Consider the following 14,662-nt stretch of genomic DNA (forward strand, 5'->3'; position numbering starts at 1 on the left):
AATGAAACAGCAATGGCCACTGCACATGCTCAGTAGTGTAAAAACTAACATTGTGGGTTAAAAACCAAGAAAATAAAAGAACATTGGAAACATTTTCCATTCTTACCTTGATTAAAACATGGCCGCTTCTCCTGTCCATCTCTCCCAACATGGCAGATAGCAGAGATGACTTGCCAGAGCCAACATTCCCAACCACAGCAACCAGAGAGCCTGTCCTCACATTCAGGTTGATCCTCTGTAGACATGGCAGTGTGCTACTGGACCAAGAGAAGAACCCACTTTCGACCACGAGGCTATCTCCATCTAAGCCCAATACATCCACCCACACGCACGTAAACATAGTTTACTTGAGCCACACAGTTTGATGCAGCTCAATGCTACGCTAGGCTAACAGTTACCTGCATCATGAGGAAGCCTCTCCACATTGTCAGCATTGAGTTCTTCCTGACCCAAGAAGTTTCCAAGACGTCTGAGTGAGACAGCAGCCTGATCGACAACATGAACTGTCAAAGAAAATCAACTGAGGGACAGACCTCAGGAGACCACAGAGTTTCTCCTCTTTTGACACAGTAATTCATTCAATATTTTTTCTTTACATGATATTAAATGTGAGAAACTATTTCCACTGGTTTCAGCCTCAGGGAATGGTAATGTTTCTAGAGGGATGAGTAGAATAACTGCTTACTTTATCTGCAGTCTAAAAACCCTCAGGTCTGTCAGCCTTACCATCAGTGTTCATGGGCAATATATTTCAATGGAAATATCTGATTGGCTGGTACTTGCCTGCATGGTGGTGCTCATGGCGAACGGAAGCTGACTCAGGGGAGTTTTCAGTATGTTGATCAGAGTGACAGAAACAAAGATTTTCTGGGCATCCAGAACATTTTGACTGTCGATCAAAACATAGACTGCGAACACAGACAGGGAAATCTGAAATAACAAAACAAAGGAGAAAAACAGTGTTTCGGTATTTTCAAGTTAAGATAATTTTAGCTTTATTAGTTCTCCTGCTTGCGTCATTTTTAGTCTGTTCACGTGTGCTCCATTGATTTATCTAAAGTTCCCATTTTGTCTGTAGTTCCTGTGTGTTCTCCTGTTTTAACAGACACACATCACGCCTCCAGCATCCTCAGCATTAATGACTGCGACGTAGGGCGCATGAATTAATAAGGTCCACAATAAGTGTTGGACCCAGGACATAACAAGTGTAACATTCATCCTAGTGTAATGTTCCAAATCCACCACTTCAGCGTTCTGGATGTGGAGAGCCTTTACTTCCTCCATCTCCAAGATGGCTTTCTGCTGCAGTGTGACAGCAGACATTTCCTCCAGTGACTTCTGGTCACAACAACGCTCACTTCAGGTGGTTGTTTCGTGTTTTAGTGGGGGAACAAAATATTGGTAGGTTTGCTTGGCCTGCAGCTGCTGGCTGTTGTTGTCGTCTTGTGTGGAGAATTTGAACGACAAAAAATGTTTACAGATTGACGAAGTAAGCCCTCTCAGACAGTCCACTACATAGTAGCAGGGTGTAAGACGCAGGCAGGTATGGCAAACATAGAACACCATAACCAAGTGGGAGGAATAGTGCACAAGAACATCCGTGCACAGTATGAGTTGGAAGTCCCAAAAGTCAAAATGGAAGACACCTCCAAAGGCAGTGGAGAATGACAGAGCTAAGATCCTGTGGGGCTTCCAGATCCAGAATGAAGAACTAACCAACCGGACATTGTGGTGGTTGACAGACTACAGAAGAAGGCAGCAGTGATAGATGTAGTGATTCCAAGAGGCAGCAGCATCAAGAAGAGGGAACACAATAAGCTAAAAAAAAAAAAATACTAAGGTCAGGAGAAGGAAGTGGTACCAGAGGTAATCTGAGCACTCGGGGGTGTGACCCCAAAACTGGGAGAATGGCTTCAGCAGATCCCAGGGGCACCATCAGAGATCGCTGTCCAGAAGAAGCCGTTCTATCAGATAAAGTTTATTTGTATAGCACATTTCATGTAGAAAACAATTCAAAGTGCTTTACATAAAATAAAAGCATTGCAGCGGGGACCGGAAGAAGCATTAAAAATACGTAAGAGAATATAAAGACAAACAAATAATAAAAATAAATGAAAACAAACAACAGTCTAGATAAATTAAAAGATACGTGCAGATTTCATGCATAGACACGAGAAAAGTAATGTTTTTAACCTAGATTTAAAAATGTTTACATTTGCCACTTGCAGTTTGTTCCACTTGTTTGCAGCATAGCAGCTAAATGCTGCTTCTCCAGGTTTAGTCTGGACTCTGGACTGGACCAGCTGACCTGAGTCCTTGGATCTAAGAGCTCTGCTGGGTTTATATTCTCTGAACATATCACAGATGGATTTTGGGCCTAAACAGTTCTGGGATTTGGAAACCATCAGTAGACTTTTAAAATCTATTCTGTGACTGACCGGGAGCCAGTGCAAAGATTCTAAAATTGGTGTGCGTAACGGGTGGAGTATGGAACCAATAGTACAAAGGACTCAGAAGACAGTGGTAAAAAGTTCAATGTTTTACTTAGACTCTGGCAGACAGCCAGGCGGTTTAGAAACCGGCAAACAGGAATCAGGAGGAGAGGCAGGGACGGAAGGCTAGGTCGAATTACCAGGAGGCAAACAAAGCAGGGAATCAGGGACAGCTGAGGTCGTTACAGGGAAGATAGGCAGGAGAACGCTGTAGTGAGTGTAGAGCTGGTGACTATATGCTGGGCTGATTGCATGTGAGGCAGCTGTGTGCACAGGTGAGTGGAGTGAACTGACGAGGTGGGTGGGGCAGAGGCAGGATCAATGGAAGATTACTGATGGCTGGATGACTGAACTGTGACAGTGTGATGTGTTCAGATCTCTTTTTCCTGGTTTTAGTTTTTCAGCCTAGTTCTAGGAACGGTTAAGATGCTGAGGAGAACCCTCAAGCTCCCATCCTCTGGTAGAGGACCAGAGCTTGAAGGAAGAGTACCTCTCACATGAATAGGCGAGGGTAGAGTATTCTTATAAACATTTAAAGACAGCATTAGAGAGAGAATCCCTTCTTTGTCTGTTTATTTACATTGCCTGTTCATCTTAGCAGTTTTGCTCCTGTTTTATCTGCTCTTTTATACCCTGGATGCATGTTTACAGGATTTCTTTTACTGACTTCTTATAAAAGTTGGAAATTCTTATCAAAGATTTTGTTTTCTTGATCTGCCAAACTGCATTTAGTTTGTCATCGTGGACATTCCAGCTGATATTTTGCATAAATTTACATGGTCGTTTGACAAAAGCAGGTTGCTGTGATGATGGCTGAGGTTTATTGATCAGGCAGTTGTCTCACCAGGAAAGATGAGGAGTTAAAAGAAGCCAGAGAAACAGAGTGAAGTATCTGAGACATCCTCAAGGCTTTGAGTTCTCCATCTCTCAGGACATTGACTCGTCTCAGGAAAGCTTCCTCCCATGAGTAAAACTTGAGAATTTTCACCCCACCCAAGATCTCGTTCATCAGTTTGATTCGACTGTCTGTAAATGTCATCTGAACTTCCTGTTGAGAAACAAGAGAACTACATGAAGTCTAATCAGTCAGCACAAATGTTTCAATTAAAAGTTAGAGAAGTTTACTCACCTGAAGTTTACTTCTAACTTTAGCAATGAACCCATTCAAAGGAAATATCAGAAGAACTGTGGCAGTACCAGCAAGAGCAGGCGGGCCAAGGAGCTGTCAATCAGTTCAATTAAACAATCAGATCATGTCGCAGCTAATTCATGTTGCATCTTTGAAATATATTGTTTGTGTAGTCTACTTATAGATCTGAACATTTTTTTATATTAATGCTGGGGTTAACCTGCATACTTACAGCTGATATTTACCTGAAGATGCTTTTGTTGCAACTTTTCGTGTCGTCCGAAGGAGATGACATGACAACATGTCCCCCTTCCCCCAATTTCCCCAAATCCCCTGCAGTTGATATAACTTTTCTACAGAAACAATTTTTCAGAAAGCTCTTAAATTTGGCCTGTGGTGCTCTTCAGTTGGTGATCTATGGAGAATATATAGCTCCATACGTTCATTAAACAGAGCTGCACACGCTGTAATTCTTTATTATTGTTCTGTCCCACAGATTCTCTGAAAAGCCTCCAGCTGATCCAAAACCCTGCAGCCAGAGTTCTGATGAGATCTAACAGCAGAGATCATGTTTCTCCAGTTTTAGCTTCTCTTCATTGGCTCCCTGTTAAATTCAGAATATAATTTAAGATTCTTCTCCTCACATATAAAGTTCTGAATGACCGAGCTCCATCATATCTTAAAGATCTCAGTTGGACCTTTTCCCAAAAGAGGACTTTGCTCTCAGGCTGCAGGTTTACTTGTTGTTCCCAGAGTTTCTAAAAGCAGAATGGGAGGCAGAGCCTTCAGTTATCAGGCCCCTAAAAGCAGAATGGGAGGCAGAGCCTTCAGTTATCAGGCCCCTAAAAGCAGAATGGGAGGCAGAGCCTTCAGTTATCAGGCCCCTAAAAGCAGAATGGGAGGCAGAGCCTTCAGTTATCAGGCCCCTAAAAGCAGAATGGGAGGCAGAGCCTTCAGTTATCAGGCCCCTAAAAGCAGAATGGGAGGCAGAGCCTTCAGTTATCAGGCCCCTAAAAGCAGAATGGAATCCAGTTAAAAGTTTTTCCTTCCCACAGTCGCCTCATGCACGCTTAGGGCTCAATCTGTTGGTTTCCTTAGCATGGCTACTTTTTTTAATTGGCTCTGTATGAATTGGACTAATTTGGAATTTAATTAATTGGATTATGAGTGTATTAAAGGGGAACTCCGGTATTTTTAAACCTGGATGTCAGTAGGAGATGCATCTTTCTTCTCCTGTTAGTTCTGTAACATCTAACCGGCTCCTCGAGTGTTTAAACCTGACTTTCTGATCAGCTTCAAACTACACATCTTTAGTTATTGTGATGCAAAAATTACGCTGTATAATTCTCATCAATTAACCAGAGACATGGATGTTCTTCAGGCTGAAGTATGATTGGGAAAATGTTGCAAACATCTAACCCGTTTCTTAGTATAGATTGGGGTTGTAGTTTACCTGACACAGGAAGTAGAAGCAGAGAGCGATTTCAATGGGTGCAATCCAAACGCTGTTGAAATAAACCACAAAGTCCATCAGCTTCTGAGTGTCGGCTGAGACCAGATTAATGATTTCTCCCACATTACACTGCTGCCGCGCTGCACTGCTCATCACCAGGCTCTGAGGATTCAAACAGAAAACTTTATGGACTTCATTAAGATGAATATGTTTCAGCTCCGTGTGTTGGTGGATGCATTTCACTTCAACCTTCCTGTAGACGAGGCCCATGATGGCAGTTTTCACTCTCATTCCAACGGTGAAGCAGTGAAACATGTACTGATGGTGAAGTACAGACTGCAGACAGGACAGCAGGAAGAGCAGCGAAGCAAACAGGAAACCTTTCCACATGGCGGCATCTTTGTCCCGCATGAAGCCCAGCAGCGCACTGACAAGTAAACAACAAGTAAGGCTAAACAGTCAACAGCAAGCTGTCAGAAAGATTAGAGTACAGCTTCTTCCATCCATCCATCCATCCATCCATCCAGCATCTGCCGCTTCTCCGGGGATCGGGTCACAGGGGCAGCAACTTGAGCAGAGAGACCCAGACGTCCCCGTCCCCGGCCACTTCTTCCAGCTCTTCCGAGGGGGACCCGAGGTGTTCCCAGGCCAGCCGAAAGACAGTCTCTCAAACGTATCCTGGGTCTTCCCCGGGGTATCCTCCCAGTAGGACATACCCGGAACACCTCACCAGGGAGTCGTCCAGGAGGCATCATCTAACTCCTTTCGATGCAGAGGAGCAGCGGTTCTATTCCGAGCCCCTCCCGGATGACCGAGTCCAGACACCCTGCGAAGGAAGCCCATTACGGCAGCATTTATCCACGATCTCATTCTTTCGGTCTCTCCCCACAGCTCGTGAACATAGGTGAGGGTAGGAACGTAGATTGACCGGGAAATCAAGAGCTTCGCCTTCTGGCTCAGCTCCTTCTTCACCACAACAGAGCAGAGAGCCCGCATCACTGCCGACGCTGCACCGATTCGCCTGTCAATCTCCCACTCTATTCGTCTCTCACTCGTGAACAAGACCCCGAGATACTTGAAATCCTCCACTTGGGGATCTCACCTAGAGCGGACATACTCCCGGAGCACCTCCACAGGACTCTTCGAGGAACACGGTCGAACGCCTTCTCCAAGTCCACAAATCACATGTAGACCGGTTGGGCGAACTCCCATGCACCCTCCAGGACCTTACGCCCCTGCTGAGGGTGTAGAGCTGGTCCACTGCCACAAAAACCACACTGCATCTCCTGAATCTTATATTCGACGGATCCAACTCTCCAGTACCCCCGAATAGACCTTAGCAGGGAGACTGAGGAGTGTGATCCCCCTGTAGTTCGAACACACCCGCTGGTTCCCCTTTCTGAGGAGGGGGACCACCACCCTGATCTGCCAGTCGAGAGGCACTGTCCCCAATGTCCACACGCCCTACAACATCCAGAGCCTGAGGAATTCCGGACCAACCTCATCACCAACCCTAGTTGCCGAGGTGGTCATGTTGCCTAGTTGCCCACAGCAGTGCTGTGGGCGCCCCTAATCTAGGATCTGTTTGCATTGGGAGACCCTACCAGGGGCTTAGAGCCCCCAGGCAACATAGCTCCAAGAATCATTGGGGCATGCAAACCACTTGCATCCCTATGACAGCTCATAGGGATGACAGCTCCTTTTCTTTTATAAAGTAAGTCAAGTTAAGATTTTATTATCATGTAGATACATGAAATACCCCTCTGTATTTAACCTATCCAGGTTGGCACCTGTTGAACACACACATGCACAGGGTCACACACTCATGGAGACAGATGCCATACACTGGAGTGGTGGGCAGCCAATCACAGTGCCCGGGGAGCATGGGGGTATGGTGCCTTGCTCAAGGGCACCTCAGCTGTGATAAGGAGGTGAACTGCCACCCCTCCAGCTGTCAGTTCACCAATCTTTGAGTGGTGAGAGTGAGAATCGAATCACCAAACTTCAGGTTATTGGACAACCCACATTCACCACATTCACCACGGCCACCCAATCCAGGAGAAAAATAATTCTGCCTCACAATGTTAAATGTGACAGGAAGGTATCTGTGGTTCAGATCAGGTTTGTTGGTCTCATTTTCTTTTTTTCTAAATGCAGGTTACACAAACATCCTTTTACGACACAATGTTTCTGATTTAAAGAAGCTAAAAAAAGGCTACTAATCCTGGTTGGCTGCAGTCTGTTGCATCGCAGAGACCTGACCTGTGAAATGTAGCTTCTCTTTGTTATATAGTCCAATGACTAATAACACACCAGCTGATCCATCAGTGGTGGTTTGTGTCCCCTTTAAATGGCACTAGTAAAAACTGTGACAAACTTTTCAATTTAATGAAAACTTTGTTCGCAACATTGCAAACTTATGGCTCAGTTTTGTTCCCAGTCTTTCAGATGGATGTTACTTCTCGTGATTCTTGGTCTTTTGCTTTTAAGGCTCACAATTAGGATTTTCTCATCGAGAAGCTCAGGTGTGGGGGAACCCGTCTGCCCTGATGTTCGCCGCTGGTTACATGAGGGACTCCTGGGAGAAGTGGAGGGTTGTGTGCCTGGTTCCGTTGAGGACATCAAGGGTCTTTACATATTCGGAACCATGATAACGGGCTATCTGCTGATTGGATTAGGCATTGCCCTGGTGTATCGGAAGATTCGGAAGTCGGAGACACCGGTCCGAGGCCACATGCTGCCCGACATGATTGTAGCAGTGGGCAGAGCTGTGGGCGCTCAGACTGTGGTCATTAACCGCAATAAAGCAAACATCTTGGAGAAAGTTGTGGCTTTGCAAAGGCAAGGCTGCTGAAACAACCCCCTGAGATTGCTGCTGTGAGACACTCTGAACTACTTTTCCTCCCTCCCTTCCTTCACGGACACCTGATGATTTTTGACACCGTCTGGGACCCAATCAAGGACTTCTCCATGGCAACCTGCTGTGGTGTCACAATGAAATCCTGTGAACTGAGACACTGGTTGAGAGCCAGCCGTAGCAACTTTCTGGGCTTACCCCCATCCCACGCCTTCAAGTTGTTTTTGCGTTTTTATGTGTGAAGCGAGCAAATGTTTGCTTATGTTTTGAGTTCTAGGTTTGCTGTTCTTGATGTTGCTGAGGTTTTTTTTCCTTGCCCCACATTGTACTCCCCAAGGAGCATAGCCTGGATACTGTGTTTTTTCCCCTCTCCTCTCCTCTTGTCCCTACTATTAAACTTATCATTGTTTGCCAACTATGAAACAAACTTGTTTAAAATGAAAATTTCTGAGCAAAATATTTTTGTCAGTCATCCCGGTAAAGTCAGACTCAGCTTCCAGCCATCTCACTGGCTCCTGAGACATGGCCAAACAATTACCTCATTTTGTCTGTTAGCTGTTTAAATAAAGTTTTATTTTTGACTTTCGACACAAACCGTCCACAAAATTCATGAAGTTAGAAGCATCATGACCTCCAGGAAAGGTCACATGACTTCCAGTGGGGACATCAGCAAACACACCTGAGCACTTGAGGCACAGCAAACATGAAGGCATCATGGAGGAGGAGACACAGCGTGCCACACAGGAAGTAGGGTCCAAAGCTCTGCCCCAAAGCACACAGCAGGGAGAACTGATAGCCCCGCCCCTTCCTGTTCTTTCTCAGCAGATGTGTTTCTTCTGTTTGTGTGGCTGGATCAGCACACCAGGACTGGGACCAGGACCTACAAAGCATCAAAACAAACAGAGGCCCTAACATTATGAGGGGTGGGGCTTCTGCTCACCTATACCACCCACTTTCTGTTCCTGCTCTCCATCCATCCATTTTCTATACCGACAGTCCGTTAATCGGGTAGTGGGTGGGCTGGAGCCTATCCCAGCAGTCATCGGGCGAAAGCCGGGGTACACCCTGGACAGGTCGCCAGTCCATCGCAGGGCCACATAGAGACAAACGAGACAAACAACCATGCACACTCACACTCACTCCTACGGACAATTTGGAGTCACCAATTAACCTGACATGCATGTTTTTGGATGGTGGGAGGAAGCCGGAGAACCCGGAGAGAACCCACGCATACACGGGGAGAACATGCTGACTCCACACAGAAAGGCCCCAGGCAGGGATCGAACCTGGAACCCTCTTGTTCCTGCTCTCATTTAACCTAAAAAGAACTAAACAGACATATTTGGAGACACCCCCTCAATCATAAAGAAGCGATCACAGCAGGTGTCATCACCAGACATTCATTTACTATTTTCATTTGTTGAAAAGGTCACCTGTGTGAATGTTTAAACTTACTATTAAGATAGCTTTCTTCCAAGTCTCTACTGTTGAACTATCTCATTAATCATCATAAAGATTTATTCTGTCAACACCAGCATTGAAACACACACACACACGATAAGTGTCATACTGCAACCGTTTGAATTCCTGCTGCTTCCAGAACCTCTGAAGGTCCATCATTATCTGGGTCGATGAGTCCTGGTGGCGCAGACACCACAGATCCACAGCCTGCAGAGGGCGCCGATAACCTCTAACTGCCAAGCTGACAGGAAGGAAAACGCAAAACTGTCCATCAGTGTCAGATATTATTGTAAATATTTAGCTTCTTCTCTGAGAAAGTTGTGACGTTCCACGTTTAATAACATCTCAGTGCACGCTTTATCAGCAGTTCACACAGTCAGTCAAATATCACAACTCCTCTGATGTCTGATTTAAGTTCAAAGTTCATGCTTTCTAATCCAAAGACATTTGGCTCAGTTTTTGAAGACATTGAATCCAAAAATACTGAATGAGTTCTTCAGAGTAAAATCCTGACAGTGTTAGGCTCTACAGATGCAGATCTGGAAGAAGCATTAAACCAACTGTAAAATACTAAATTAATAAAATACTGAACTGAATGATGAACTGTGTTCAGTGCTGCAGGTTTATTCTGAATAAAAGTGTACCTGCAGAACCAGAAGAAGAAGAACTTTGACAGGAAAGAGGCATCGTCCTCAGGACATAGATTCTAAAAACAAAAACAGTTTTAGTTTAAGAAGTCAGTTTAACGAAAACTTTTTGGAACAAAGTTTGAGGTGAGAAATCAAATTTCTACCAGACAGATCAACAACAAGCTGCAGAGATTAATTTTCATCTTTAAGTCTCAAGAATCAAATCTCAGTGTGTCAGGAACTCATCTCTATGTCAAACATATTTTTACCTGAACATGGGCGTGTTTGTCAGAGAGCGATCGGCTGTCTGAGAAACAGCTGAGGACAAGCTCAATGAGCTGGAGTGAAAAACAGATGAAGAACGCCACTGAACGGAGAGTGTCTGAGGAAGAACCCTGAGAGGTGGAAGATTCAGTCTGGATTCATTCAACAGGAAATGATGTTAAAGACAAACCACAGATTCAACAAAATAAACCTGACAGTAAAATAAGAAGAGAAGTTTAATAAGACAGAAGAACTCTAATAACCAAAATCATCTTTAAACAGAAGCTGCTTCCATCATATAAAAACCAAAACTGTCAGAGAACACAGCTGATTTAAGGTTTCATTTATCATCATGATGGAGGGTTAAGGAGGAAAAAACAGGTCAGTTTCCAGAGAAACATCTCTGCAATTATCAGCCAAGTGTGAAGTGAAGACCTAATAAAGAAAGACTAACTTTCACACATTCAGAGGAGAAAACCTTGAGGTCTGCGTCTATCAGAGAGCCTGAAGGTAAATCTTCACCCAGCTGTAAAATATCACAGCTGAATGAAACTTATCCAGGGGATCCCAATGCCCTCTTGAAGTCATCTGACCATCAGGTGATCTCCTCTAAAAAAAGGAGTGTTCTGTCAGAAAACCTGAGCAGCACCAATTTCACTGGGTGAAAGTAAATAATGACAGGAGCCCCAAAGAGACAAGTCTCTGAAGAACAAACTAAGTAACTTTAAAGAGGAACCAACACCGGAGCAGCTGTGGACAGTAAATAAAGTATTTATTAGAATATTAAACCGATACCTGAACAATGATCTGCTCAATGTTGACCTTCAGAGGAACAATGGAACACAGAACCAACAGAGTCCAGAAGACGAAGAGGAGGACCGATGAACGACAGCCCCTCATCCTCTCAGCCTGGATCACAGCTGCAGCCAAACCCTGAAGTGAAGGAGGTACAAATCAGATAAACCTGTCAGGCCATTAATCTGACCAGTTACCACTTCACTATGAAGGATCATGACGTACCAGAGTCAGAATACGGATCAGAGGTGCCAGGAGGATCAGCAGGTGGTTATGGATCTCATTCAGCTTCACCAGGAAATAAAACATCTCCAGAAGTCCAAAAGAAGCCAGACTGAGAGCCAGGAGCTACAACACACAGAACTGGATTAGAGCTAGAGCCTCAGGGACACTGGACTGAATCAGAACCAGGAGATAAACTTTAGGGTCGGTTTATAATCCCTATAATGCATTTGTGCCTGCTTCACCCAAAGTGTGTGAAGGAGCGCTATCGCAGGTCCTTCCTTCCTGCAGCTGTCAGACTTCACAACCAGCAGTGTTCCCAGTAGACCACACTCTCCGCAAGACTGAAACAGTTTAACAATAATAATAATATATCAACCAGATATAGTCCCAAATGTGCAATATGTAAGACCGGCAGGATAAGGAGAACGTTTTTACAAAGGCATAAGTCCGTTGGTGGTTTGTCACTCCCTGACCTGAGACTCTACTATTGGGTAGCTAACATAAGCAAAATTACTCTGGATTTGTGAACCTGAATTAAACTGGTGTAAACTGGAAGCTATATCCTGCTCTATGTCTCTCCTAGCTCTACTTACATCAAAATTGTCCTTTCAATCATCCTGATACACATGTAACCCAATTGTCGGCTCCACCCTTAAAATTTGGTTCCAATTTATATGTACTTTTTGGACTCAAACTCAATTGTCTAGCCCCGTACATAGCAATTATCTCTTCCTTCCTCCCAGCATGGATAATGCCTTTTCTCTATGGCAGAGTTCAGGCCAAGTGATCTCTCTACTTCAAAGAACACGTTACCTCGGTTGCTCGTTCGTGCCGCTTTGCATTACTAAACATAAGAAAGATCAGACCATACCTAACCCAACATGCCCCCCAGCTCCTGGTGCAGGCTATGGGCATCTCCTGCCTTGACTACTGCAACGCTCTCCTAACTGCTCTCCTAACTGGTTTCCCAGCCTGTGAAACCTCTGCAGATGGTCCAGAACGCAGCGGTGCGTCTGGTCTTGGATCAGCCTAAAAGAACCCGTCCCCCCTCTGTTCATTGAGCTCCTCTGGCTGCCCTTAGCCGCCTGCATCAGGTTCAAGTCCCTGATGTTAGCTACAAAGAGCTTAATGGAGCGGCTCCATCTACTTGAATGCTCTTGCAAAGGCTTCTGTCCCAACTGGGTCCCTCCGTTGGTCCCAGGATTGTCGTCTAGCAGCTCCTACACCACGCCTAAGACAATCCAAACTCTGTTCATGTGTCGTCCCACGATGGTGGAATGACCTACCGAGCGCTACCAGAACAGGGGCGTCCCTGTCTATCTTCAAGAAGCTCCTGAAAACCCAGCTCTTCAGAGAGCATCTCCTATCCCAGCACTTACCTTGTACTTCCCTACCCCCTCTATCTCTGCACTTTATCTTTCTGCACTTCCTTCTATGCCTGCACCCTATCTCTACTCTGTCCCCTCTGACAGAGTCGGACTCCTGGGTTCCTTCTATGGAGCTTATTGTTAGCTTTTATAAAGCTGTTATATCTTCATTTGTAAGTCGCTTTGGATAAAACCGTCTGATAAATACAGAAACATTCCCAGATTCGCTAAGAAGCTCTTAGCGCAAAGACACAGCTCTTGATAAAAATCAAGAAAGATTGGGAACAGGAACTTGGCAGGGTTATCGATGACAGTGACTGGGACTCAGCATTAATTCTCAACTCAGCAGGAAAAAGGTTACGCATAGTATCGCCTTTGCTTCTTTATTAGCACGTAGAAGAATTTTGTTGTAATGAAGTCATCAGTTGCTTCCAAAGCTTCCCTGTGGCTTAAGGACCTCTTGCTGTACTTAGACCTCGAGAAAATTAAATACAGTCTGAGCTGGGCACCTAGTAAATATGATTTAGTTTGGGGCTGCATAATTAGTTACATAGCTATATTAAGGACACTGCAGGACAAATTGTTCACCTCTGAAATGGCCATTTAAGGATTTTTATTCAGCCATATGTAAATAAATTAATTAGAGTTAGAAATGAAGACCACAGGTTGATGCCACCCACCCCACCGAACTACTTGATCAAACCAAACATTTTTAAATTACAACCCTTTCTTATATACATACAAATGTGTTCAACAAGTGGATATTCAGATTTGTTTCTTTTTCAAACAAAACAGTTGAATGAAATTGAAGAGTGGGGATTTTTCAAAGGTTTTATTTTTATATTATTTTTCAATCCAGGGATTGCAGATGAGACCCAGCAGACTCTGACCAGTCCAGAACCCAGACCCAGCTTAGGTCTGTTTTCTTACCGTCTTGATGCAGCAGAGTTTGGACAGTGGGATGACTCCTCTGTGGGGGCGGAGGTGCAGGTAGACCAGGTAAAAGGGAGAACATGTCCAAAGGTAAAGACAGGGAAGCCACACCAGTATGGTCTCCTGGAAACACTGGGTGAGATCTGGTGTAGAGGTGTACCAGGTCAGGTTCCAGTCCTGAAACCACAGAGCGTTACATTCAAAATGGACCGATGATCCGAGGACTCGTGGTCAGCTGGGAACAGACACTTTATGGAAAAGACTCCTTTCATAGCTCGATAAATAAAGCAGAAAATGATCTTTAAAATCTGCTCTTCAGGTCTTCTTTGTTCATGAAGAACTTAAAGTAAATGAAAAAAAAAAAAAAACCTCACCCAGAGAGGATCCAGGTCGCTACACAGAGCTGCCATTTCCATCACTCCTCCTCTGATCTCTTCTCCTCCTTTACTTCAGCCACCTTATCTTCTGTTTTCTTGAGTGTGTCAGTAGCTGCCGTTAACTCAGCCGTCACTGAATATTGTATCACTACCCAAGATACCACCTCTGCAGTCAACTGATGTGAGCGTTCAGACGGCCGACACCAACAGTGTCACATGGAGGAGGAGTGACAGATGGTCACATGCTCCACAGCTTCATTGAAAATTTCTCCACTGTGGGACAAATAAAGGATTTCTTATTCTTAGCCCAATATATAAAGATATTTCATCATCATGAGAAGTACCAATTGAACAGTTACAGCTGATAGAATCAAGCACAGACATATTTAAACTTTTCTGAATCTTTTCATGCTGTCAGGATGGAAGCGTCACTCGGCTCCGCCTGCAGAGTAACTGGCCCCCATGCAGCAGTTACACCCTGCAACTAAATTCAACAGTAGAGTCCGAAACCGTTCATATGAACTCTGCTGTTGAGTTCACTGAAACAAAAACATCATGAAACATGGAGCTGCTCAAACGTCATCTGTGAGGGGACACATTACGTCACCTTACTCTGTTCTAGAAATAAAATAAATTAAGAAACTCCGGATCAGAGACCATAACAGTCTGTGTTTTAACAG

General features: G+C 44.6%; 1 protein-coding gene across 1 annotated transcript in view; it reads right to left on the reverse strand.

Annotated features, from left to right (window-relative positions):
- The window catches only part of LOC140276737 (multidrug resistance-associated protein 1-like), a 33,996-nt gene extending 19,981 nt beyond the window's left edge, over positions 1 to 14,015 (reverse strand). The window contains exons 1-15 of the mRNA XM_072371539.1: positions 13,980 to 14,015; positions 13,603 to 13,782; positions 11,306 to 11,428; positions 11,081 to 11,218; positions 10,291 to 10,416; positions 10,037 to 10,098; positions 9,502 to 9,633; positions 8,611 to 8,811; positions 5,324 to 5,501; positions 5,075 to 5,236; positions 3,622 to 3,714; positions 3,337 to 3,540; positions 784 to 930; positions 399 to 486; positions 107 to 303 (exon numbers count right to left, since the gene is read on the reverse strand). Of these exons, the coding sequence (XP_072227640.1) occupies positions 107 to 303; positions 399 to 486; positions 784 to 930; positions 3,337 to 3,540; positions 3,622 to 3,714; positions 5,075 to 5,236; positions 5,324 to 5,501; positions 8,611 to 8,811; positions 9,502 to 9,633; positions 10,037 to 10,098; positions 10,291 to 10,416; positions 11,081 to 11,218; positions 11,306 to 11,428; positions 13,603 to 13,782; positions 13,980 to 14,015 (2,067 nt within the window). The remainder of the gene's footprint in view (positions 1 to 106; positions 304 to 398; positions 487 to 783; positions 931 to 3,336; positions 3,541 to 3,621; positions 3,715 to 5,074; positions 5,237 to 5,323; positions 5,502 to 8,610; positions 8,812 to 9,501; positions 9,634 to 10,036; positions 10,099 to 10,290; positions 10,417 to 11,080; positions 11,219 to 11,305; positions 11,429 to 13,602; positions 13,783 to 13,979) is intronic.
- Between the last annotated feature and the right edge of the window lie 647 nt (positions 14,016 to 14,662).

Source organism: Leuresthes tenuis, unplaced genomic scaffold, assembly GCF_036924035.1.
Source record: "Leuresthes tenuis unplaced genomic scaffold, fLeuTen1.0.hap1 SCAF_19, whole genome shotgun sequence".
Taxonomy (NCBI): domain Eukaryota; kingdom Metazoa; phylum Chordata; class Actinopteri; order Atheriniformes; family Atherinopsidae; genus Leuresthes; species Leuresthes tenuis.